General features: G+C 43.9%; 2 protein-coding genes across 4 annotated transcripts in view; one reads left to right on the top strand and one right to left on the bottom strand.

The window, feature by feature from the left end:
* NOXRED1 (NADP dependent oxidoreductase domain containing 1) overlaps positions 1-11,136 on the top strand; it is a 35,350-nt gene extending 24,214 nt beyond the window's left edge. Inside the window, exon 7 of the mRNA XM_055361082.2 lies at positions 10,772-11,136. Within this exon, the coding sequence (XP_055217057.2) occupies positions 10,772-10,946 (175 nt within the window). The 3' untranslated portion in view covers positions 10,947-11,136. The remainder of the gene's footprint in view (positions 1-10,771) is intronic.
* Positions 1-24,709, bottom strand: part of SAMD15 (sterile alpha motif domain containing 15) — a 64,586-nt gene that overhangs the window by 36,438 nt on the left and 3,439 nt on the right. The window contains exon 3 of one of the 3 annotated variants that reach the window (XM_063698056.1): positions 14,275-14,566. The exons of 1 other annotated variant lie outside the window; for it this stretch is intronic. In XM_063698056.1, coding sequence (XP_063554126.1) covers positions 14,275-14,566 — 292 coding nt within the window. Of the gene's footprint in view, positions 1-14,274; positions 14,567-24,709 lie in introns of those variants that run through there. One more of the 3 variants, XR_010130800.1, reaches the window with a different exon arrangement.

Raw genomic sequence — 24,709 nt, 5'->3', positions numbered from 1 at the left:
ATGGAGTTTCATTATACTATTTTTTGTTATATTCTTTTTTACTTAATACTATTCTATGTTTCATTCTATTTTGTTTTAAAATTTCCATAATAAAAACAAAAGGTTTCCTTCTAGTAGTTTGTCAACCCTAATTTACTCATCCTAATTTTACTCTTCTCAAGTTTTAGGAAAATCTATTTCAAATTTTATCAGTTTCCCTTTTAAGCATTTAATGAGATTTTTGTTTCTCCTCTCCTTTAAGATTATAATATTTAATTAATGTTGTAAACTATATAGTTTTCCTGTCAAATTTTCCTTGTATTCTTTTTTTTTTTGAGATGGAGTTTCACTTTTGTTGCCCAAGCTGGAGTGCAATGGTGTGATCTCGGCTCACTGCAATCTCTGCCTCCTGGGTTCAAGTGATTCTCCTGCCTCAGCCTCCCAAGTAGCTGGGATTACAGGCGTGCGCCACCACACCTGGCTAATTTTTTGTGTTTTTAGTAGAAATGGGGTTTCACCATGTTAGCAGGCTGGTCTCAAACTCCTGACCTCAGGTGATGCCCACCTTGGCCTCCCAAAATACTGGGATTACAGGCATGAGCCACCATGCCTGGCCTGATGTGTAGCATCTTTTCATATGCTTATTGACCATTTGTATATTGTCTTTGGTGAAGTGTCTGTTAAGGTCTCTGGCCCATTTTTAAATTGGTTTGTGTTCCTATTGTTGAATTTTTTTGAGACGGAGTTTTGCTCTTGTTGCCCAGGCTAGAGTGCAATGGCACGATCTCGGCTCACCACAACCTCTGCCTCCCAGGTTCAAGCGATTCTCCTGCCTCAGCCCCCCGAGTAGCTGGGATTACAGGCATGCACCACCATGGCTGGCTAATTTTTGTATGTATATTTTTTTAACAGAGATGAGGTTTCTCCATGTTAGTCAGGCTGGTCTTGAACTCCCGACCTCAGGTGATCCGCTCACCTCGGCCTCCCAAAGTGCTGGGATTACAGGCGTGAGCCATGGCGCCTGGCTCCTATTGTTGAATTTTAAGAGTTCTTTGTATGTTTTGGAAAACAGTCCTTTATCTGTCGTCTGCAAATATTTTCTCTAGTCTGTGGCTTGTGTTTTCATTCTCTTGACAGTGTCTTTCACAAAACAGAGGCTTTTAGTTTTAGTTATTTAAATTCTTTAATTATGTCCACCTTGTCAATTGTTTTTTTCATGGATCATGCCTTTGGTGTTAACAACTATAAAGTCACTGCCAAACCCAAGATCATCTAGATTTTCTCCTATGTTATCTTCCAGGAGTTTTATAGTTCTGCATGTGACACATTTTGACTTAACTTCTGTGAAGGGTGTAAGGTTTGTGTCTAGATTCATTTTTTCTTTTTTGCATGTAGATGTCCAAGTGCTTCAGTACCATTTGTGAAGAGACTGTCTTTTCTCCATTATATTGCTTTTGCTCCTTTGTCAAAGAGCAGTTAACTATATTTATGCGGGTATATTTCTGGGCTTTCTATTCTATTCCACTCTATTTGTCTTTCACCAATACCGCACTGTCATGATTATTGTAGCTTTAAAGGATGTCTTGAAGTTGGGTAGTGTTACTCCTCTGACTTTGTTCTTCCATTTCAATACTGAGTTGGCTATTCTGAGTCTTGTTTGTTGTTGAGACAAGGTCTTGCTCTGCTGCCCCAGCTGGGGTGCAGTGGCACGATCATGGCTCACTGCATCCTCAACCTTCTGGGCTCAAGCAATCCTCCCACTTCAGCTTCCTGAGTAGCTAGAACTACAGAACTACAGGTGCACACCATTGTGCCCAGCTGACTTTTTATATTTTTTTGTAGAGATGGGATCTTGCTATGTTGCCCAGGCTGGTCTCAAGCTCCTGGCCTCAAGTGATCCTCCTGCCTCAGCCTCCCAAAGTGCTGGAATTACAGGCATGAGCCATCACACCCAGCCTGTTCTGAGTCTTTTGCTCTTCCACTTAACCTTTTTTTTTTTGAGGTGGAGTCTTGTTCTGTTGCCCATGCTGGAGTGCAGTGGCGCCATCTTGGCTCACTGCAACCTCTGCTTCCTGGGTTCAAGCAATTCTCCTGCCTCAGCCTCCCTAGTAGCTGGGATTACAGGCACCCGCCACCATGCCCAGCTAATTTTTGTATTTTAGTAGAGATGGGGTTTCACCATGTTGGCCAGGCTGGTCTCAAACTCCTGACCTCATGATCCACCCACCTCGGCCTCCCAAAGTGCTGGGATTACAGGCATGAGCTGCTGCACCTGGCCCCATTTAAACTATAGAGTCAATTTTTCAGTATCCACAAAATCATTTCCTGGGATTTTGATTGGCATTGCGTTGAATGTGTAGTTCAGTTGGGAAGAACTGGCATCTTTATAGTATTGAGTCTTCTTCTCCATGAACATGAAATCTCTATATTTATTTTGTTGTTTTTTGACTTCTCTCATCAGTTTCATAGTTTTCCTTATGTAGATCTTGCACATATTTTGTTTGATTTGTACCTAAGTATTTCATTTTGGGGGTGCTAATATAAATGGTAATGTGTTTTTAATTTTAAATTCCACTTGTTCATTGCTGGTATATAGAAAAGACACTAACGTTTGCATATTAATCTTGTATCCTACAACTTTGCAACATACATTTAAACATTTGCCCTATTGCTTCACTAAGCCATTCTAAGTCATAAGAGACTATTCCTGTAAATTGTGTGTTCAGTGAAAGGCTCATCAAAAACTCAAAAGAATAAAACCGTTTGTCTCTTTTTTTTTTTTTTTTTATTGATCATTCTTGGGTGTTTCTCGCAGAGGGGGATTTGGTAGGGTTACAGGACAATAGTGGAGGGAAGGTCAGCAGATAAGCAAGTGAACAAAGTTCTCTGGTTTTCCTAGGCAGAGGACCCTGCGGCCTTCCGCAGTGTTTGTGTCCCTGGGTACTTGAGATTAGGGAGTGGTGATGGCTCTTAACGAGCATGCTGCCTTCAAGCATCTGTTTAACAAAGCACATCTTGCACCGCCCTTAATCCATTCAACCCTGAGTGGATACAGCACATGTTTCAGAGAGCACAGGGTTGGGGGTAGGGTCACAGATCAACAGGATCCCAAGGCAGAAGAATTTTTTCTTAGTACAGAACAAAATGAAAAGTCTCCCATGTCTACCTCTTTCTACACAGACACGGCAACCATCCGATTTCTCAATCTTTTCCCCACCTTTCCCCCCTTTCCATTGCACAAAACCGCCATTGTCATCATGGCCCGTTCTCAATGAGCTGTTGGGTACACCTCCAAGCCGGGGTGGTGGCCGGGCAGAGGGGCTCCTCACTTCCCAGTAGGGGCGGCCGGGCAGAGGCGCCCCTCACCTCCCGGACGGGGCGGCTGGCCGGGCGGGGGGCTGACCCCCCCACCTCCCTCCCGGACGGGGCGGCTGGCCGGGCGGGGGGGCTCCTCACTTCCCAGTAGGGGCGGCCGGGCAGAGGTGCCCCTCACCTCCCGGACGGGGCGGCTGGCCAGGCGGGGGGCTGACCCCCCCACCTCCCTCCCGGACGGGGCGGCTGGCCGGGCGGGGGGTTGACCCCCCCACCTCCCTTCCGGACGGGGTGGCTGGCCGGGCGGGGGGCTGACCCCCCCACCTCCCTCCCGGACAGAGCGGCTGGCCGGGCAGAGGGGCTCCTCACTTCCCAGTAGGGGCGGCCGGGCAGAGGCGCCCCTCACCTCTCGGACCGGGTGGCCGGCCAGGCGGGGGGCCGAACCCCCACCTCCCTCCCGGACAGGGCGGCAGGCTGGGCGGTGGGCTAACCCCCCCACCTCCCTCCCGGACGGGGCGGCTGGCCGGGCGGGGGACTGACCCCCCCCACCTCCCTCCTGGACGGGTTGGCTGGCCGGGCAGGGGGCTGACCCCCCCACCTCCCTCCCGGACGGAGCGGCTGGCTGGGCAGAGGGGCTCCTCACTTCCCAGTAGGGGTGGCCGGGCAGAGGCGCCCCTCACCTCCCGGACAGGGTGGCTGGCCGGGCGGGGGGCTGATCCCTCCACCTCCATCCCGGACGGGGTGGCTGGCCGGGTGGGGGGCTGACCCCCCCCACCTCCCTCCCGGACGAGGTGGCTGCCGGGCGGAGACGCTCCTCACTTCCCAGACGGGGTGGCTGCTGGGCGGAGGGGCTCCTCACTTCTCGGGCGGGGCGGCTGCCGGGCGGAGGGGCTCCTCACTTCTCAGACGGGGCGGTTGCCAGGCAGAGGGTCTCCTCACTTCTCAGACGGGGCGGCCGGGCAGAGACACTCCTCACATCCCGGACTGGGCGGCAGGGCAGAGGTGCTCCCCACATCTCAGACGATGGGCGGCCAGGCAGAGACGCTCCTCACTTCCCAGATGTGATGGCCGGGAAGAGGCGCTCCTTGTTTCCTAGATGGGATGGCGGCCGGGCAGAGACGCTCCTCACTTTCCAGACTGGGCAGGCAGGCAGAGGGGCTCCTCACATCCCGGACGATGGGCGGCCAGGTGGAGACGCTCCTCACTTCCCAGACGGGGCGGCAGCCGGGCAGAGGCTGCAATCTCGGCACTTTGGGAGGCCAAGGCAGGCGGCTGGGAGGTGGTTGTAGCGGGCCGAGATCACGCCACTGCACTCCAGCCTGGGCACCATTGAGCACTGAGTTAACCAGACTCTGTCTGCAATCCCGGCACCTCGGGAGGCCGAGGCTGGCAGATCACTCGCGGTTAGGAGCTGGAGACCAGCCCAGCCAACACAGCGAAACCCCGTCTCCACCAAAAAAATACGAAAACCAGTCAGGCGGGGCGGCGCGCGCCTGCAATCGCAGGCACTCGGCAGGCTGAGGCAGGAGAATCAGGCAGGGAGGTTGCAGTGAGCTGAGATGGCAGCAGTACCGTCCAGCTTCGGCTCGGCATCAGAGGGAGACCGTGGAAAGAGGGGAGAGGGGAGAGGGAGAGGGAGAGGGAGAGGGAGAGGGAGAGCCGTTTGTCTCTTATCTACCTATGACCTGGAAACCCCCGCCCCACTTGAAGTTGTCCCACCTTTCCAGACCAAACCAATGTACATCTTACATATAGTGACTGATGTCTCCTGTATTCCTAAAATGTATAAAACCATGCTGTGCCCCGACTACCTTGGGCACATGTCATCAGAACCTCCTGAGGCTGTGTCACGGGCACATAGCCACAACCTCGGCAAAATAAACTTTCTAAATTGACTGATGCTTGTCTCAGATACTTTCTGGTTTACAGTGTTATCTGTTAGATCAGTTAGGAGTAAGAAAAACTAAAGTTATCTTCACTTGTTCCTTCTTCAGTGCTCTTCTTTTCTTTATGTAGATCCGTGTTTCTGACCTATATCATTTTCCTCCTAAGGAACTTCTTTGAACATTTCTTGCAAGACAGGTCTACTGGCAACAAATTCCCTCAATTTTTGTTTGGTAAAGTCTTTATTTCTCCTTCACTTTAGAAGGATAACTTTGCACAGAGTTCTAGGTTAGTGATTTTTTTTCTTCCTGCACTTTAAATATTTCACTGCACTCTCTCCTTGCTTGCATGATCCTAAAAATCAGCTTTCTTATCTTTGTTTTTCTATGGGTATGGTGTTTTTTTCCCTCTGGCTTATCTCAAGATTTTTTATTTTTGTTTTTCTGTAGTCTCAAAATCATATGTTTAGGTTTAGTTTCTTGTTTGTTTTTGTTATTTATCCTGCTTGGTGTCTTCTTGAGCTTCCTCGATCTGTGGTTTGGTGTCTGACATTAATTTGGGGGAAATTCTCAGTCATTATTGTTTCAAATATTTCTTGTGTCCTTTCTCTCCTCCTTCTAGTCTCATTATGTGCATGTTACATCTTTTGTAGTTGTCCCACAGTCCTTGGATATTTTGTTCTGTATTTTTCGTCTTTGTTTTCTTTGCTTTTCAGTTTTGGAGGTTTCTGTTGAGATATCCTCAGATTCAGAGATTATTTCCTTGGCCATGAACAGTCTACTAATAGGGGCCTCAAAGACATTCTTCATATCTGTCACAGTGTTTTTAATGAGTAGTATTTATTTTTGGTTCCTGGAACTTCCATCTTTCTGCTTCCGTAGTCTGCTGTCTACTTTATCCATTAGATCCTTTAGCATATTAGTCATAGTTATTTTATTTTTTGAGACAGGGTCTTGCTCTGTTACCCAGGCCGGAGTGCAGTGGCATGATCACTGCTCACTGCAGCTACAATCTCCCGATCTCAAGTGATCCTCCCACCTCTCCCGAGTAGCTGGACCACAGGCACATGCCACCATGCTTGGCTAGTTTTTTTTATTATGTGTAGAGACTGGGGTCTCACTTTGTTGCCCAAGCTTGAATTCCTGGGCTCAAACAATCCTCCCACCTCGGCCTCCCAGATTGCTGGGATTACAGGAGTCACCTCGCCTGGCCTCAGTCACAGTTATTTTAAATTCCCAGTATGATTATTCCAGTATTCCTCTCATATGTGGTTCTGATGCTTGTTCTACCTTTCCAAATTGTGGGTTTTGGTGGTTTTTTGTTTTTTGGCTTTTAGTATGCCTGTTAACTTTTTCTGGATAGTCAGACATGATGTACCAGGTAAAAAGAACTGCTGTAAACAGACTTTTTTTTGTTTGTTTTTGAGACGGAGTCTTGCCCTGTTGCCCAGGCTGGAGTGCAATAGCGCGATCTTGGCTCACTGGAACCTCCGCCTCCTGAGTTCAAACGATTCTCCTGCCTCAGCCTCCTGAGTAGCTGGGATTACAGGTGCCCGCCACCACACCCAGCTAATTTTTGTATTTTTAGTAGAGATGGGGTTTCACCATGTTGGCCAGGCTGGTTTCGAACTCCTGACACCATGATCTGCCCGCCTCGGCCTCCCAAAATGCTGGGATTACAGGCATGGGCCATCGCACCCGGCCTGTAAATAGGTCTTTAATAATGTAGTAAGGAGTTGAGGAGAGGAAGTGTTCTATAGTCCTACGAGTAGGTCTCAGTCTTTGAGTGAGCCTGTACTCTGGACTGTGAACTTCACAAGTGTTTCTCAGGATTTTTCTCCTTCTTCAGTGGAACAGGATGGCTAAAGTGGGCTGGAGTTGAGGAGCCCATTCCTCCTTCCATGTGGAAGGGTAGACCTGACTGGAACTGGCTATTTCTCTTCCCCCAGGTCAGTTAGGCTCAGATAAAATCCCAGAAGGTTTGGCTCTGGTTAAATAGTTTCTCCCAAGGGCAGACCTTGCTAAGAACAGAATGCTCTGCCATATTTCAAAATGGTTTCTTTTCCTCTCCCTTTGATAGAAGCACAAGGGGATTTTTCTCAGATATCACTGAGAACCTGGTTGAGCTCCTAGAGGTAAAAATCATAAGTGTGAGGGTCCCCAGTGATTGGGTCCCCCAAGTCTGACATTTTTATTCTCAGACTTGTCCACTCTGAACCTCCAGCAATTTGTCAGTTACAGTTCCGGGTTCCCTATCTTGGCACTGGGTTCCCATAGAGGTTTCAGCTCATGGGTTTCTCCTCCAGCAAGCTACTTCTGAGCATTTGTGTTCTGGTCCCTGCAGTCTTAGGGAGAGTAGTTTGCCCTTGACCCTACCTCTCTTACACATCTAAAAGAGTTATTGATTTTTTAGTTCAGCTTTTTAATTATTGTTAGGATAGAGTGGCAACTTCTAGCTTCTTACATGTCAGACCAGAAACTGGAATTCAAGTTTTTTTTTTTTTTTTTTGAGACGGAGTTTTAGCTCTGTCACCCAGGCTGGAGTGAGTGGTGCAATCTCGGCTAACTGCAACCTCCGCTTCCCAGGTTCAAACAATTCTCCTGCCTCCGCCTCCTGAGTAGCTAGGATTACAGCCAGTAAGCCTGGCTGACTTTTTTGTATTTTTAGTAGAGACAGGGTTTCACCATGTTGGCCAGCCTGGTCTTGAACTCCTGACCTCAAATGATCCGCCTGCCTTGGCCTCCCAAAGTGCTGGGATTACAGGTGTGAGCCACCGCACCCAGCCAAGATAATTTTTTTCTTTATTTTGAGATAAATATGGAGTCACATGAAATTGTTAAGAAATAATAGTGAAATCTCATGTACCCATTTACCCATTTTCCATCAATGGAAATAGATATTGCAAAACTGTAGCACAATATCACAGCCAGGATACTGACATTGATACAGTTAAGATATAGAACAGTTCTTTCACTAACGAATTCTTCATGTTGCCTCCTCACAGCTGCAAACTTGGTAACTACTAATGTGTTCTTCATTCCTATAATTTTGTCATTTCAAGAATGTTATATAAGTGGAATCATATGTATGCCACCTTTTGAAACTGGCCTTTTTCATTCAGCAAGTCTCTGGAGATTCATCCAAGTTGTTATGTGTATTAATAGTTGGCTTTTATTGCTGAATAATATTCCACGGCATGGCTGTATCACAATTTGTTTAACCATTCACCTGTTGAAGGACATCTGGGTTGATTCCAGTTTTTGGCTATTATGAATAAGGGTGTTATGAACATTCATGTACAGGCTTTTGTGTGAACATAAGTGTCCACTTACCTGGAATGAATGACCAGGAGTGTAATTATTGTCATTTGGTAGTTGCATATTTATTTTTTTAAGACACTGCCAAATTGTTTTTCACAGCAGTACCAGTTTATATTATCACTAGCAATGTATAATCCAGTTTCTCTGCATCCTCACCAGCAACTGGTGTTGGCAATAATTTTTATTTTATGATTACATCTATAGATCAATTTTTGGAAAACTGACATCTTAATTTTGTTGAGTTTTCCCACTCATTAATATAGTATGTTTCTCTAGATATTCTTTGCTTTCATCAGCATTTTATAGTTTTTATTATGCAAGTCTTGTACATGTTTTATTGGATTTACATCTAAGTATATCATTTTTTGGAGTGACAATAAATGAAAAAACATTTTCAATTTTGGTGTCCACATGTTTATCACTATTATATATAAATACAATTGATATTTGTATGTTTATTTTGTATCCTGCAACCTTGCTGAATTCATTAGTTCTAGGAGGTTTTAAAAATAGATTCCTTGGGCTGGGTGCGGTGGCTCATGCCTGTAGTCCCAGCACTTTGGGAGGCTGAGGCAGGTGAATCACCTGAGGTCGGGAGTTCCAGACTAGCCTGACGAACATGGAGAAACCCCATCTCTATTAAAAATACAAAATTAGCCAGGCATGGTGGTGCATGCCTGTAATCCCAGCTACTTGGGAGGCTGAGGCAGGAGAATCACTTGAACCCAGGAGGTGGAGGTTGTGGTGAGCTAAGATCGCACCATCGCACTGCAGCCTGGGCAACAAGAGCGAAACTCCATTTCAAAAAAAAAAAAAAAAAGATTCCTTGGAGTTTTCTACATAGATAATAATGTCATGTATAAATAGAGACAGTTTCATTTCTTCCTTTCCAATGTCCATGCCTTCTAATTTCCTTTTCTTGCCTTATTGCATTGCCTAGAACTTCTAGTACTATTCTGTATAAGACTGGTGAGAGCAGGTATCTTTGCCTTAGCCTTACTCTTGATTTTTTTTTTAACAGACAGGATCTCACTATGTTGCCCAGGCTGGCCTTGAACTCCTGGGCTCAAGCAATCCTCTTCTCTCAGCCTCCTGAGTAGCTGGGACTACAGGTGCGCACCATCATGCCTGTCTCTCCTGATCTTTTGAAAAATATCGAAACCCTATGTCTTAAGGCTTTTTAACTTGAATTACACTATAGACTAATACTTAGTGTTGCCCCGTTAGGTATTCATTTGAATATTAACTTTCCTCTCTGTTTTTTTTAGAGATGAGGGTCTCACTCTGTAGCCCAGGCTAGAGTGCAGTGGTGTGATCATAGCTCACTGCAGCCTCGACCTGCTGGGCTCAAGCAATTTCCCACCTCAGCCTCCTGAGTAGCTGGGACTACAGGTGTGTCCCTCCACATCCAGCTAATTTTTTTTTTAATTTGTACAGATGAGGTCTCACTATGTTGTCCAGGCTGGTCTCAAACTCCTGACTTCAAGTGATCCTGCTGCCTTGGCCTCCCAAAGTGCTAGGATTACAGGCATGAGTCACTGCGCCCAGCCTACTTTTTAATCTGTACAGCTAAGAGGATATCTTAAAAGCAATTAGACTTCTTCCTTGCTTAATGTCCACGATCTTATACATGTTCTTTCTAAATTCGAGAAAAATATTCTGCAGCCGGGCGCGGTGGCTCACGCCTGTAATCCCAGCACTTTGGGAGGCCGAGACGGGCAGATCACAAGGTCAGGAGATTGAGACCATCCTGGCTAACACGGTGAAACCCCGTATCTACCAAAAATACAAAAAAATTGGCTGGGCATAGTGGCAGGCGCCTGTAGTCCCAGCTACTCGGGAGGCTGAGGCAGGAGAATGGCGTGAACCTGGGAGGTAGAGCTTGCAGTGAGCCAAGATCGCGCCACTGCACTCCAGCCTGGACGACAGAGCAAGACTCCATCTCAAAAAAAAAAAAAAAAAAAAAAAAAAAAAGAAAGAAAAAAGAAAAATTTTCTGCAAAGGGTGTCAACGTCAATATTATAATAATTCTTTAACAATGAATTCCTCTCCAAATGCACTTACAGAAATGTACATAAGTGTGAGAAATCACCATGAAGTACACTTAAATCTACACATTGACTAGTTCTAGCTGAATTTCTAGTTTATGAAAAGGTATTAATATTTCTAGTTTATGAAAAGGTAATGAGGAAAACTTTCTTTAAAAGATGTGTTTAACAGCCAAATCAGATATACTGAACAGACATAAAAAAGTAACAATATTTTTTTCACCTCAGGCCTTTCCCCTGGTTTGATCTGACTGCTGTGCAACTCAAGGAAACTCCATTTAGCCAGCATCTCTCAAGTAGTCCTGTTCTCCAAGACCACCTTACCCATCTATACTGTGCTTCATTTGGCATCTCCCTAACCAAAGAACAGCCAGTCATTTCCACAGGCTTTCCATCCCAATAAGAGAACTCAGGAATCAGGATTTTTTCCCACTCACAGATTTTCCCTATAATAGTTGTGCCCTGATTATCACAATTGACTGTGGGAGTCTTGTGGCTGTATTGTGTTTGCCACATGATAGACATCAGGAATTATAAAACTGTACTGATGACTCTTTAAAATGTAGAATAAAACAAGTGGTCCTATCCATCAATATGTATCTGGCTTTCAGAAGCAACTAGTGAAACTACACAACCTAACTTAAGTAAGCTGCTCCCGCAGAAAAGTCTTGTTAATACAAATTATTTCTCTTCTAAAATTAAAGAAGTTAAAATGTTATAAGTTTTAGACAATTACATACTGCAGCTTCTTTTCCAATAAATCAAGTTTCAATCCATTTGCTAGCAGTAGGTAGCTGGAAAAAGATACAGTTTGATTTTCTCACAATTTTGGATAGAGAAGTGAAGGTATGGTAAATCATCTTAATTGAATTATGGCTTGTATCATGCTTATTTTGACTATATATGACTGTTCTGGTACTATCTTATTTACAGCTGTTCCCATTTAAACCATTTAAAAAACTGGTATTTAATGGCTAAAACTAATTTTGCAAAATATAGACCTATACTGCAAATTTGTTGATTTCCTTTATGTTTTGCAAATACTTTTTGTCAATTATAAGAGTTGAAAACAACAGGGATGTCACTATGCTCTGTCATAGAACATAACTACTGTTTGCTAAATGCTAAAGGGCTTTTGAACAAAACCATTCACTATATATGTAAATCACTATGGTCTTAGGTTAATCATTTACCTTTTGTTTTTTTACATAATCGTGAGCCAGGCAAATGCAATGGTATGGTGTTAGAATGGTTTCTGATACAATTTTGTTAGTCCAATTTGGGAAAATATTAGGTTCATCATCAAATATTAACACTTGGCATGAATATTCATTTGAGGCACTCTTGCTTCTCTCAGTGGAAAAACAGAAAAACATCTTTTACTATTCATTCTGGTGTAGGGAACTGGAGGTTCATCACTGTCCTTCAGGACTGTGTTAGCCCATGGTTGTTTTCAGGATTAAAATATGAGTCCAGGAAGAGAATGAGCAGTTAAATCTGTAAAACTAGAGGGGAACTGGAGCCATTCAGGTAACGAGAAATATTTTATAATTTCTTTTTTTATTTTTATTTATTTATTTATTTTGAGATGGAGTCTCGCTCTGTTGCCCAGGCTGGAGTGCAATGGCGCAATCTTGGCTCACTGCAACCTCCACCTCCCGGGTTCAGGTGATTATCCTGCCTCAGCCTTCCAAACAGCTGGGATTACAGGCGCACACCACCACACCTGGCTAATTTTTGTATTTTTAGTAGAGACGGAGTTTCATCACATTGGCCAGGCTGGTTTCAAACTCCTGACCTCAAGTGATCCACCTGCCTCGGCCTCCCAAAGTGCTGGGATTACAGGCATGATCCACTGCACCCGGCCTATAATTTCTTTTGAGAAGTGCAGTCATGGGTAGACTCTAGCCTAAATTTTGTATTATAAAGACCTGGAAAGTACCACATAAAAAAGCCTGTAAGCAAACCACAGAACCTATTTCATAGTGGTAAACCATGTTTAGATATTTACATATTTAGATACACACATATCTAAAAAAATTTTTTTCTTTTAAATTTTTCCTGATGCCAAAAGGAAGAGAGAACTTCCCCACTTTTTTTTTTGTAAAACATTTCCTTTAGGCCGGGCGCAGTGGCTCACGCCTGTAATCTCCCCACTTTGGGAGGCCGAGGCAGGCAGATCTCTTGAGGCCAGGAGTTTGAGACCAGCCTGGCCAACATGGTGAAACCCCGTCTGTACTAAAAATACAAAAAAAATTAGCTGGGAGTGGTAGCTCATGCCTGTAATCCCAGCTATTCAGGAGGCTGAGGCAGGAGAATCACTTGAACCCGGGAGGTGGAGGTTGCAGTGAGCTGAGATCACACCATTGCACTCCAGCCTGGGCAACAGAGTGAGACTCCATCTCAAAAAAATAAACAAAAAACCACCATTTCCTTTAAAGAACCTGTCACTGTAAATCCTTTTACTATGTCTTTGAGATGTATGTAAATCTTTTAAAAAGCTGAATAAGTCTCTAGCCATTTTATACCTCAGGACAGTCTCTTTTTTGGAGGCCACGGAGACATCTCTTTGAAATGTGAGCACTGAGGAGGTTGGTACCTTGTCTCCCTGTCTCTGTGGGAGTTTAGCTTAGGTACCTGGCTCCAAGTAGTAACTTCTGTCTGTTGTCAAGATAGAAGTTTTATTTTTCCTTTGGACACAGATAATTAACATGTATGTCGTGTATTGTATCTGCTCTGCCATCTACAAGGGTGAGATTTGTCTTTGCAATCTCTTTAGCAGCTTGCCTGTGATGTGCATCACAGTTTAATGCTTATTCAAGAATAAAAATATTTCTCTTCTGCATCTGTGGAAAGAATTATCTCTCCGGAGTTGGCAGGAGATTTTATTTTTAATTATATTTCCCCAACATGTTCCTACTACAAGGTGCATTACTAGAATTTTTCTGGAATTTTGTTTTGCTTTGTTTTGTTTGTTTGTTTTAGACAGAGTCTCACTCTGTCACCCAGGCTGGAGTCCAGTGGCACCATCTCAGCTCACTACAACCTCTGCTTCCTGGGTTCAAATGATTCTTCTGCCTCAGCCTCCTGAGTAGCTGGGACTACAGGCATGTGCCACCATGCCCAGCTAATTTTTGTATTTTTACTAGAGACAGGGCTTCACCTTGTTGGCCAGGCTGGTCTTGAACTCCTGACCTCAGGTGATCTGCCCGCCTCAGCCACCCAAAGAGCTAGGATTACAGGTGTGAGCCACCTTGCCCGGCTCAGGAATTCTTATAATTACCCAGAAAGATAAGCGTGACTATCTTTGTTTTAACAAGGGGTTAAATTGCAAAAAGAAAGGGAGGGCACCATAAGTCAGAGACACAACTAGGAATGAAGCCAGCAGTTCTAACTGATCCTTAATGAAAAGGAGAAAAAGGGCCAGGTGCGGTAGGTCACGCTTGTAATCCCAGCACTTTGGGACGCCACGGCGGGCAGATCAACTGTTAGGAGTTTCAGACCAGCCTGGCCAACATGGTGAAACATCATATCTACTAAAAATACAAAAATTAGCTGGGCATGATGGCGGATGCCTGTAATCCCAGCTACTCGGGAGGCTGAGGCAGGAGAATCGCAAGGTTGCAGTGAGCTGAGACTGTGCCATTGCACTCCAGCCTGGGTGACAGAGCAAGACTCTGTCTCAAAAAAAAAAAAAAAAAGGAGAAAAAGAAAACCAAAAAAGACCATACCTCTTCCCTCAAGTAATTTAGTTTGATCTTTCAAGCTTTGTGAAGTGGATTTCCCCTGTGGTTCAGTGCAAGGTAATTCCTCATTCTCTTCAGGGGCAGTTATTTCTGGAGCATAATCCTGTAATCCTGCTGCTTTGACAAATTCAGATAAAGTCAAGGAATCATATTTTATCCCAGTATGACCTTTTTGCTCTAAATATAAGCCGATAATATCCCTATAGGGAAGGCTGATGGAGCGTTTGAATAATGGCTCTTCAATTTCCAGGAGCTCCCGCGTATGCCGAGAAATTGCCTGAAACGCAAGGATAATTTTTTAATTAGACTAACCTGAAAACACAACCAAATCAAAGAAGGTTTATTTAGTTTTCTAAGCCTCTTGAATATTAACTCCTTCTTTCTTTTTTTTGAGACGAAGTCTTGCTCTGTCGCCCAGGCTGGAGTGCAGTGGCACGATCTTGGCTCACTGCCACCTCTGCCTCCTGGATTCAAGCAATTCTCTTGCCTCAGCCTCCTGAGTAGCTGGGATTACAGGCGCGCACCACCACGCCTGGCTAATTTTTGTATTTTTAGTAGAGATGGGGTTTCACCATGTCGGCTAGGCTGGTCTCGAACTTTTGACTTCAGGTGATCCGCCCACCTTGGCCTCCCAAAGTGCTGGGATTGCAGGTGTGAGCCACTGCACCCTGCCAATTCCTTATTTCTATGGGGAAATAAAATAATGAAACAAATTCACAGGCTTACTAGCCTAACCTTACCAAAACCAATTTCTTAAATGTCATGATTATCCTTTTCAAAGTACCATTTAAGACATTTCTAGGCCCTTGCATCAGATGGCCATGGATGGGTTCATTTCTTTGTTTTTGCTGAGCAATCTGACCAAGCATAAGAGCAGATAATATGTTCAGATTAGGAGCCATGACTGTCTCTGGGAAGGTTATTAAATAACTTGTCTATATGGGGCTCAGTTAATGTGTAACTAAGAAAAAAAAATTATAACTCAGGGCCGAGCATGGTGGCTCAAGCCTGTAATCCCAGCACTTTGGGAGGCAGAGGCGGGCAGATCACCTGAAGTCAGGAGTTCGAGAACAGTCTGGCCAACATGGTGAAACCCCGTCTCTACTAAAAATACAAAAATTAGCCAGGAGTGGTGGCAGACGCCTGTGATCCCAGCTACCCAGGAGACTGAGGCAGGAGAATCACTTGAACCTGGGAGATGGAGGTTGCAGTGAGCCAAGATGATGCCATTGCATTCCAGCCTGGGCAACAAGAGCGAAACTCCATCAAAAAAAAAAAAATCATAACAGATAGTTACTTCATTTGTTTAACTAAAAAACTCAAACACTAAAAAGCAGACATTAAAGTTCGAGCTGTTTTATTAGTACTTATACTTGTGTATTCTAAAATATCTTTTGCTACAATTTTCAGCATCTGTAAAACAAAATTTGTATTCATTGAGCACCATGCCACTTGATATCCTAGCTTAAATTGTGATTGCTGGCCGGGCCGTGGCTCACGCCACACCTGTAATCCCAGCACTTTGGGAGGCCGAGGCAGGCAGATCACGAGGTCAGGAGATCGAGACTACCCTCGCTAACATGGTGAAACCCCATCTCTACTAAAAATACAAAAATTAGCCAGGTGTGGTGGCATGCTCCTGTAATCCTAGCTACTTGGGAGGCTGAGGCAGGAGAATCACTTGAACCTGGGAGGCGGAGGCTGCAGTGAGCCGAGATCACACCACTGTACTCCCGCCTAGGTGACAGAGAGAGACTCTGTCTCAAAAAAAAAAAAAAAAAAAAAATTGTGATTGCCTTTTCAAATTCTAGTTTTAATCCTAGGTCAGTTATAATACCACTGTTTGAATTCATATTCTGCCTCTGGATGAGACGACAGTCCATGGAATTGCTGCTAGAACACGGCCAAAGGGTATTTGGAATGGACTTTTTTTTTTGTTTTTTTTTTTTAATTTAAAGCTACTGGTCAGAGTTATAAGACTGTAAAATTTGTGCCACAGACAATGCTAAACCTGATATAAAACTGCCCATTAGCAATGCCTTTTAGATAGGCAAGATGCCATGTTTCTCAGATCTTACTTGAACTGGTTTTGTTGACTCTAGAGATGATTTATGGGTATAGTTGCCTTGGCATTCCGAGTAAGGAGTCTGTTTTTTTTTGTTTTTTTGTTTTTTGTTTTGTTTTGTTTTGTTTTAGAGATGGGGTCTTGCTGTGTTACCCAGGCTGGAGTGCAGTGGATATGCAAAAGCACAATTATAGTGTACTACAGCCTTGAACAACTGGGTTCAAGCCATCCTCCTGCCTCAGCCTCCTGAGTTGTCCAGTGAGAATTCTAATTGAGATCTTTATCAGTTGGGGCTTCTAAGAACTGAGATCCAAGTTACTACAAAGGCCAGGTGAGGTGGCTTATGTCTCTGGGAGGCCGAGGCAGGTGGATCACCTGAGGTCAGGAGTTTGAGACCAACCTGGCCAACATGGCAAAATCCTGTCTTTACTAAAATTACAAAATTAGCTGGACGTGGTGGTGCACGCCTGTAGTCCCAGCTACTCGGGAGGTTGAGGCAGGAGAGTCACTTGAACCTGGGAGGCAGAGGTTCCAGTGAGCTGAGATCGCACCACTGCACTCCAACCTGGGTGATGCAGAGAGATTCCATCTCAAAAAACAAACAAACAAAAAAAACAAATTGCTACAGAAAAAAAAAAGCCAGTCGTGAAGTTGCATGCCTGTAGTCCCAGCTACTTGGGAGGCTGAAGTAGGAGGATCCTTTGAGCCCAGGAGTTTGAGACTGCAGTGAGGAGCCATGATCATGCCACTGCACGGCGGCCTGGGTAACAGACCTGTCTCCAAAAGCAAACAAACACACACACACACATACACACACATGAACAGGTGGCTTCTAAGACTTCTTGTTTGTGATGCATGCTTCTACGTGTGCACCTTGTTTGGTAGGCATCTCACCCTGATTCTCTTTTAGTATATGTGCTGCCAAAGCAAGTACCCTGATTCTCCTTTCCAATGCCCCGAATAGAAAAGGTTATTTCACAAATTCCCTAAGGTTCACAGATTGTATTCCCAGGAGGTACACTGCAGTCATATACACATTATTAACAAAAAGAGCTGTGTGCCCACTGTGGGCTGAGAGGGTTCACTACTGTTTTGCACAGTATTGTAATGCAGAAATTAAAAGTGTTCCCTACACATTCGTGTGTATTTATTTATCAAGACAGGAAGGTCTTGCTCTGTCATGCAGGCTGGAGTACAGTGGTGTGATCATAGCTCTCTGCAGCCTTGAACTCCTAGGCTCAAGCCATCTTCCTGCCTCGGCCTCCCAAGTAGCTGGGACAACAGATGCATGACAACATACCCTGCTTTTTTTTTGGTAGAGATGGGGTTTTGCCATGTTCCCCAGCTGGTCTCAAACTCCTGGATTCAAGTGATCCTCTTACCTCAGCCTCCAAAGTGCTAAGATTACAGGTGTGAGCCAGCTGCTCAGCCACATTCATGTGTTTTTGGAATTTTTCTTTGTTTTGGGAAGGGAGTATATATATATAATCTACTCATATTCCCTCTGTGGGCTATAACAGCAAATGATACGGGTTTTTTTTATGGCTCTTGGTGCTTAGGGGTTTCTTAATAAAAATAATAATTTCATTAAAAAAGCAATTCATTACACTTAGCACTGAAATCAACAAATACAATCTGACTATCTCTCCTCCTATTCAGTGATTTTTAAAAGTGTGTCTGAAGTTCATCAATGAAACAAGAAGTCCTCTGACAGGTGAAAGATTGAACTAAAACTGCAATTTCTTTCTTTAGTTATTTTTCTTTTTGAGACAGGGTCTCGCTCTGTCAATCAGGCTGGTGTGCAGTGGCATGATCATAGCTCACTGCAGCCTTGACCTCCTGGGTTCAAGTGATCCTCCCACCTCAGCATGCTGAGTAGCTGGGACTACAAGTATGTGCCACCACACCTGGCTAACTTTTAAAATATTTTTTATCGAGCTGGGGTTTCACTATATTGCCCAGGCTGGTCTCGAATTCCTAGGCTCAAGCGATCCTCCTACCTCAGCCTCCCAAAGTGCCGGGATTATAGGCGTGAGCTACTGTGCCCAGCCTCTCTAGTTCTGATGAACAAACAACAAGCAGTAGACTTTATTTTTGCCTATGACTTAGAGCAACTTACTGGCAAATTACTTGAGTTAGTAAGGATTATTGGAAATAGGTATTTGTGAGGATGATTAGTTTTCTAAGGATTCATAATCCTACATTCTAAGGTGGTAGCTTATACTTAGTGCGTGGCATCACGGCAGAACACCTACTTCACATGGCCTCAACCAGTTACCTGCAATGCCTGTGGTTTTCAAGAAGACAATTATTACTATATTATCATTGTAACTTGTGTTGATCATTGTTTTCAAAGGCTGCTGTTCTTTTATTTGTAAACTACTGATGGTTTTGCTTCATCACCAATTTATTGTGTATTGGTTATTACCTCATAGTATGTAACTATGCATATTTGTATAATTGGAATCTATAATTTATATGATCTAAACCTAAAGACAAAGACATAATTGTTGTGGTTAAAATATGAACCATCTATACCACTATTATTATTATTATTTCAGAGATGAGGTCTCCCTCTGTTGCCCAGGCTGGAGTGCAGTGGCATGACCATAGCTCACTGCAGCCTCAAACTCCTGGGCTCAGGCATTCCTCCCACCTCAGCCTCTGGAGTAGCTGAGATTACAGGTCTAAGCCACTGCAGCCAGCCTATACCAGCATTATTAAAGCAGATGTATAGTCTCCTTAACATCTGCTTGTTGATTCATCTAACAACATGGATTAATCTTAAATGCATTTTGCTAAGGAAAGGAAGCCGGACCCAAAGAATGTGCATTATTTGATTCCACTTATGTGACATCAAAAACAGATTAGGGATTACGGTAAAGGGATGGGCTGACTGCAGAGGGAAATTCTAGAGTGACAGAATTGTTCTGTATGGTTCTTTGGTGGTGGATACATGAGTGCATGCATTTGTCAAAACCCACAGAACTACACACAACAAAGAATGGTTTTACTGCATGCAAACTTTTAAAAAGCCAGGAAGAGAGGCCAGGCGCAGTGGTTCATGCCTGTAATCCCAGCACTTTGAGAGGCCAAGGTGGGTGGATTGCTTGAGCTCAGGAGTTTAAGACCAGCCTGGGCAATATGGCGAAACCCCATCTCTATCTCCTCAAAAAAGTACAAAAAATTAGACGGGTGTGGTGGCATGTGGCTGTAGTCCCAGCTACCCGGGAGGCTGAAGTGGGAGGATTATTTGAGCCCAGGAGGTGGAGGTTGCACTGAGCTGAGATTGCACCACTGCACACCATCCTGGGTGACAGAGCAAGACCTTGCCTCAAAAAAAAAAAAAAAAAAAATCCAGGATGTTGGGGTGGAATAAAGGCTGTGGACAAATGAATCTAACTGTATTATAGAGTAAGACATAATCTCACTGAAGGGGGTGGGGAAGAAAGGTGCTGACCTGTAACTTTAAGAAAACAGTGCTTTGTCTAGATACTGTAAGGCGAGAGACAGAAACAGCTGTACACAAACACTGAACTCTATTGGGTAAATCTGTTTTTCATAGGGAAACATATTTACATATAAGGAGAGCCAAGTTTCTCAATGTCAGAAAAAGTAGTTATAAACAGGCAAGGGGGTATAATCCCAGCACTTTGGGAGGCCAAGACAGTCGGATCACCTGAGGTCAGGAGTTTGAAACCAGCCTGGCCAACATGACGAAACCCCGTCTCTACTAAAAATACAAAAAAATTGGCCAGGTACAGTGGTGGGCGCCTGTAATCCCAGCTACTCAGGAGGCTGAGGCAGAAGAATTGCTTGAACCCGGGAGGCAGAGGTTGCAGTGAGCCGAGATCGCGCCATTGCACTCCAGCCTGAGTGACAGAGTGAGACTCTATCTCAAAAAAAAAGAAAAAAGAAAAAAAAAGGCAAGTGGGGTTGGGGATAGGAAGGATGGGAAGGAAGGCTAGAATGAACTCTGTGATGTTAGATTAGAGATATCAGAGAGATCAATCTTTTTTTTGAGATGGAGTTTCACTCTGTCATCCAGGCTAGAGTGCAGTGGTATGATCTCAGCTCACTGCAACCTCTGCCTTCCGGGTTCAAGGGATTCTCCTGCCTCTGCCTCCCTAGTAGCTGGGATTACAGGTGCGCACAACCAGGCCCGGCTAATTTTTTGTATTTTTAGTAGAGACAGGGTTTCACCATGTTGGTCAGGTGGTCTTGAACTCCTGACCTCAGGTGATCCACCCGCCTGAGCCTCCCAAAGTGCTGGCATTACAGGCATGAGCCACCACGCCCGGCCCCCATGCTTATTTTAATACATATGTATATACACAGATAGATACAGAAATAAGATAGATATTTGTGTACACATGGGTTAGTATATATACATTTATTTCCTAGATCTTTCTGTTAAGAGTGCATAGAAGCAGTGACACTCAGTAGCAACAAGCACAACTAGTGTCCACGTCTTGGTTTCTAAATACCATCCTCTGATAAAATCAACCAGGGCTCCTTAGAAACATGGCTGATTCTGGGGCTGCAGCAGGAAAAATATAAGATGAGCCTGAAGCAACTTATATTGCCAGAAGGTAAGGAGATGCTTTAAAAAAAAAAGGGAGGACATGTCAAAAGGCCACAGGAGCCAATTTAAAAGAGCTCCCAATGGTGAAAGATGGCACAATTTGAGCAACAAAATAAATAGCAATAGAACTGGGTTATAACCCCAAAAATAAATATCCATAAGTCCACACTAATATCAATGACTGAATGGATTAAAAAATGGGAGAGAGGGGACAATTAAATGTAGAAGAATTCCTTACAGAAGAATTCCAATTAAACATAGAAGGGCTGAGAAGATAACAGAAAATGGCCATAAATTAACTGCAAGGCTTGTAGAGGAGGTGCACAGTGGCAATGTTGTTCAGATTCTTAGCAGCATGTCCAGAATTCCACACTCTCAAGCAATCTGCTCGCTCTTCCTTCCTTCTATTCTCCCAAAAGTCCATAAATGATGATATGGGAGACTCAGCATGAAAAAGATAACTATACTATTTAACTGTTGTTATGGGATAAATTGTGGGTGAACTAGGTGCTGTAAGTACAATGGAGACATTTTAAAAGCTGTGTATATCAGTAAGGAAGACAGCTACAGCATGTATGACCTCCTAGAAGTTATCCTGTGTCTTAGAGCATAATCAGGTTTTTGTTTTTTTTTTTGAGACTGAGTCTTGCTCTGTCACCCAGGCTGGAGTGCAGTTCATGGAGAGCACGATCTTGGCTCACTATAACCTCCGCCTCCCAGGTTCAAGCTATTCGCCTGCTTCAGCCTCCCAAGTAGCTAGGACTACAGGCATGCAACATGCCAAGCTAATTTTTTTATTTTGTATTTTTAGTAGAGAAGAAGTTTCACCATGTTGGCCAGGCGAACTGCCAACCTCAGGTGATCCACCTGCCTTGGCCTCCCAAAGTGCTGGGATTACAGGCGTGAGCCACCAGGCCTGGCCATAATCAGCTTTTTCATGTGGGTCTAAGTGTCAAGCAAAGCTTATCTAACGTAACCTTTGAATGTCTTGGTCTTTATGTTACTCTAGTGACCTCAAGGGAAGGCCACATTTGTCTGAGGTGACTGTGATAATGAGTATCTCAAAGTTTGCTTATTCAAATTTCTTAGATAAAAGGACAGACCACTGGATTCATGATTTACTCTTGAGGATTTCAGAAGATTTTTAAAACCTCTTGTGTCTCGCAAGATAAGAAAAACTATAATTAGAATTTTTATTACTGCATGTTGATATTGTACTTTTGGAATTAGAATACCAAGGGAGCTGAATGAATTGTCTGACTCTTAAAAATGCCTTCTCATGATAAAAAGCTGAAATTCTTGGTACTTAAATGTTCCAGGAATTTGACAGGTTACTATTTTGCTAATTCTGTTCCTTATTATTATTTTTTTTTAAGCGAAAGCAAGTTTATTAAGAAAGTCAAGGACTATGGCTGCTCCATAGGCAGAGCAGCCTGTTCCTTATTTTTATCTAGAAAATTCATTATACCTTAAGTAGAAATTAGAGTTCATAAAAACAGCTGTATTATCTTTGAACATAAAAAGAACAAGATATTTATCTGGCAGTAGTTGGTAGTTAAGCGAGGGCATGGTTGGAAATACAAGTATATAATAAATGATCCAGGCCGGGCATGGTTCATGCCTATAATCCCAGCACTTTGGGAGGCTGAGGCGGGTGGATCACCTGAGGTCAGGAGGTCGAGACCAGCATGGCCAACATGGTGAAACCCCGGCTCCACTAAAAATACAAAAATTAGCCAGACATGGTGGCACGTGCCTGTAATCCCAGCTATTTGGGAGGATGAGGCAGGAGGATTATTTGAACCTGGGAGGCAGAGGTTGCCATGAGCTGAAATCGAGCCACTGCACTCCAGCCTGGGTGATAGAGCAAGACTCTGTCTCAAAAAAAATAAATAAAATAAATAAAGGATCATTTCCACATCATAATGTTTATAGTACATGGAAGTTTATGGTAACAAAAATGTTCACTTAGAGAGGCAATACAGTTAAATAGAACATGGATTGGGAAGTCACACAAGATGGACTTAAATCCTGGCTCTTAAACTTGTTATCTGAATATAAGTCGGGCGTGGTGGCTCATGCCTATAATCCCAGCACTTCTGGGAGGCCAAGGCCGGCAGATCACTTAAGGTCAGGAGTTTGAGACCAGCCTGGCCAATATCATGAAACCCTGTCTCTATTAAAAATACAAAAATTAGGCTAGGCGCGGTGGCTCACGCCTGTAGTCCCAGCATTTTGAGAGGCCGAGGCAGGCAGAGCACGAGGTCAAGAAATCAAGACCATCCTGGCTAACACGGTGAAACCCCATCTCTACTAAAAATACAAAAATTAGCTGGGCGTGGTGGCACGCGCCTGTAGTCCCAGCTACTTGGGAGGCTGAGGCACGAAAATCGCTTGAACCCGGGAGGTGGAGGTTGCAATGAGCTGAGATCGCACCACTGCACTCCAGCCTGGGCAACAGAGTGAGACTCTGTCTCAAAAAAAAAAAACCCAAAAAAACAGCTAGAAGAAAAAATTAGCTGGGCATGGTGGCGCACACCTGTAGTCCCAGCTACTTGGGAGGCTGAGGCAGGAGAATCGCTTAAACCCAGGAGATGGAGGTTGAAGTGAGCCAAGGTTACACCACTGCACTCCAGCCTGGGTGACAGAGCGAGACCCTGTCTCAAAAAAAACAAAGACAAAAAACAGAAAAAACGTATTATCTGAATAGCTTGTTGTTTCACCTTTCTGGGCCCCAGTTTTCTATAAAATGGGAATTAGTGAAATAATACATATAAGAGGCCCCAAACACAGTAAGCTCTCAGCAAAGCATAGCTATTAGCAGAATTTAAGAAAGTAAACGCTCAGTTAGGACTATATGTTTAATAATTTAAAAAGTTTCATTATATCTTCTTGCTAGTAAAAGGACTCAGGTATTAACAAGCGTAGTTTTCTTATTTCTAAACCATATGACTTATGGAATTATAGGGTTATAAGGCCTGTTGAAGAGTCATCTAGGGAAGAGATTCCAGGGCCTACCCAGCCCTAATGAATCAAAATCTCTGGAGGATGAAGCCTAGGAATGTATCTTTTTCAAAAAATCTCATTTGATTCTGAAGACGACCCAAGTTTGGAAACCACTGAGGTGGTACATTTCTGGGCATGGGTGTGCTGAGCAAAACCATGGTTATGCCAAGAACTGTCCATTCTTGGAGGGTTATTGGGGTGGGGTACTAAAGGAGAGGTTACACGTGAGATTGTTTGTGATGCTTTGTAAATTGCAAAGCACTACAAATGGAGGGTACTGTTATGCAAAGGAGAATAATCATGAACTGTTGGTGCTGGAGATTTTAGAAAATTGATGCTCAGAGTGGTTAATGTAGCTTGTTTCAAAGTTAGGCAGCAAAGCAGGCAAAATACATATGGTGTTATATAAGTGCCAAATGGGTGTCAGAGACACGAAATGTCATGAGAACTCGGGATGGGGGCTACTGTGGGCTGGGAATGTTACAAAAGACTTCTTGGGGAGATGCAAATGAGGAATTGGTCTTGAAGGATGATTAAGATTCATATTAGTAATACAGAGGATTGGGGAACTGAGCAAAGACATAGAGAGAAGAATGCACCAGGCAGGTTTGCGAAGGTGTGAGTTAGACCTGGTGGTAGGCTGGAGCACAAAATTCATGTGGAGGAGTGGTAGGGGAGAGAACTTGTGGAGGGCCCTAAATTCTAAACTAGGGAGTGGAGACTATCTTGGTAAGCAGAAGGGATCCAAAGAAGGTTTCTGAATA

The sequence above is a fragment of the Gorilla gorilla genome, chromosome 15 (genome assembly GCF_029281585.2).
Source record: "Gorilla gorilla gorilla isolate KB3781 chromosome 15, NHGRI_mGorGor1-v2.1_pri, whole genome shotgun sequence".
In the NCBI taxonomy this organism is placed as follows: Eukaryota; Metazoa; Chordata; class Mammalia; order Primates; family Hominidae; genus Gorilla; species Gorilla gorilla.
The sequence above is the reverse complement of the archived record's forward strand: the minus strand, read 5'-3'. Positions and strand labels throughout refer to the sequence as shown.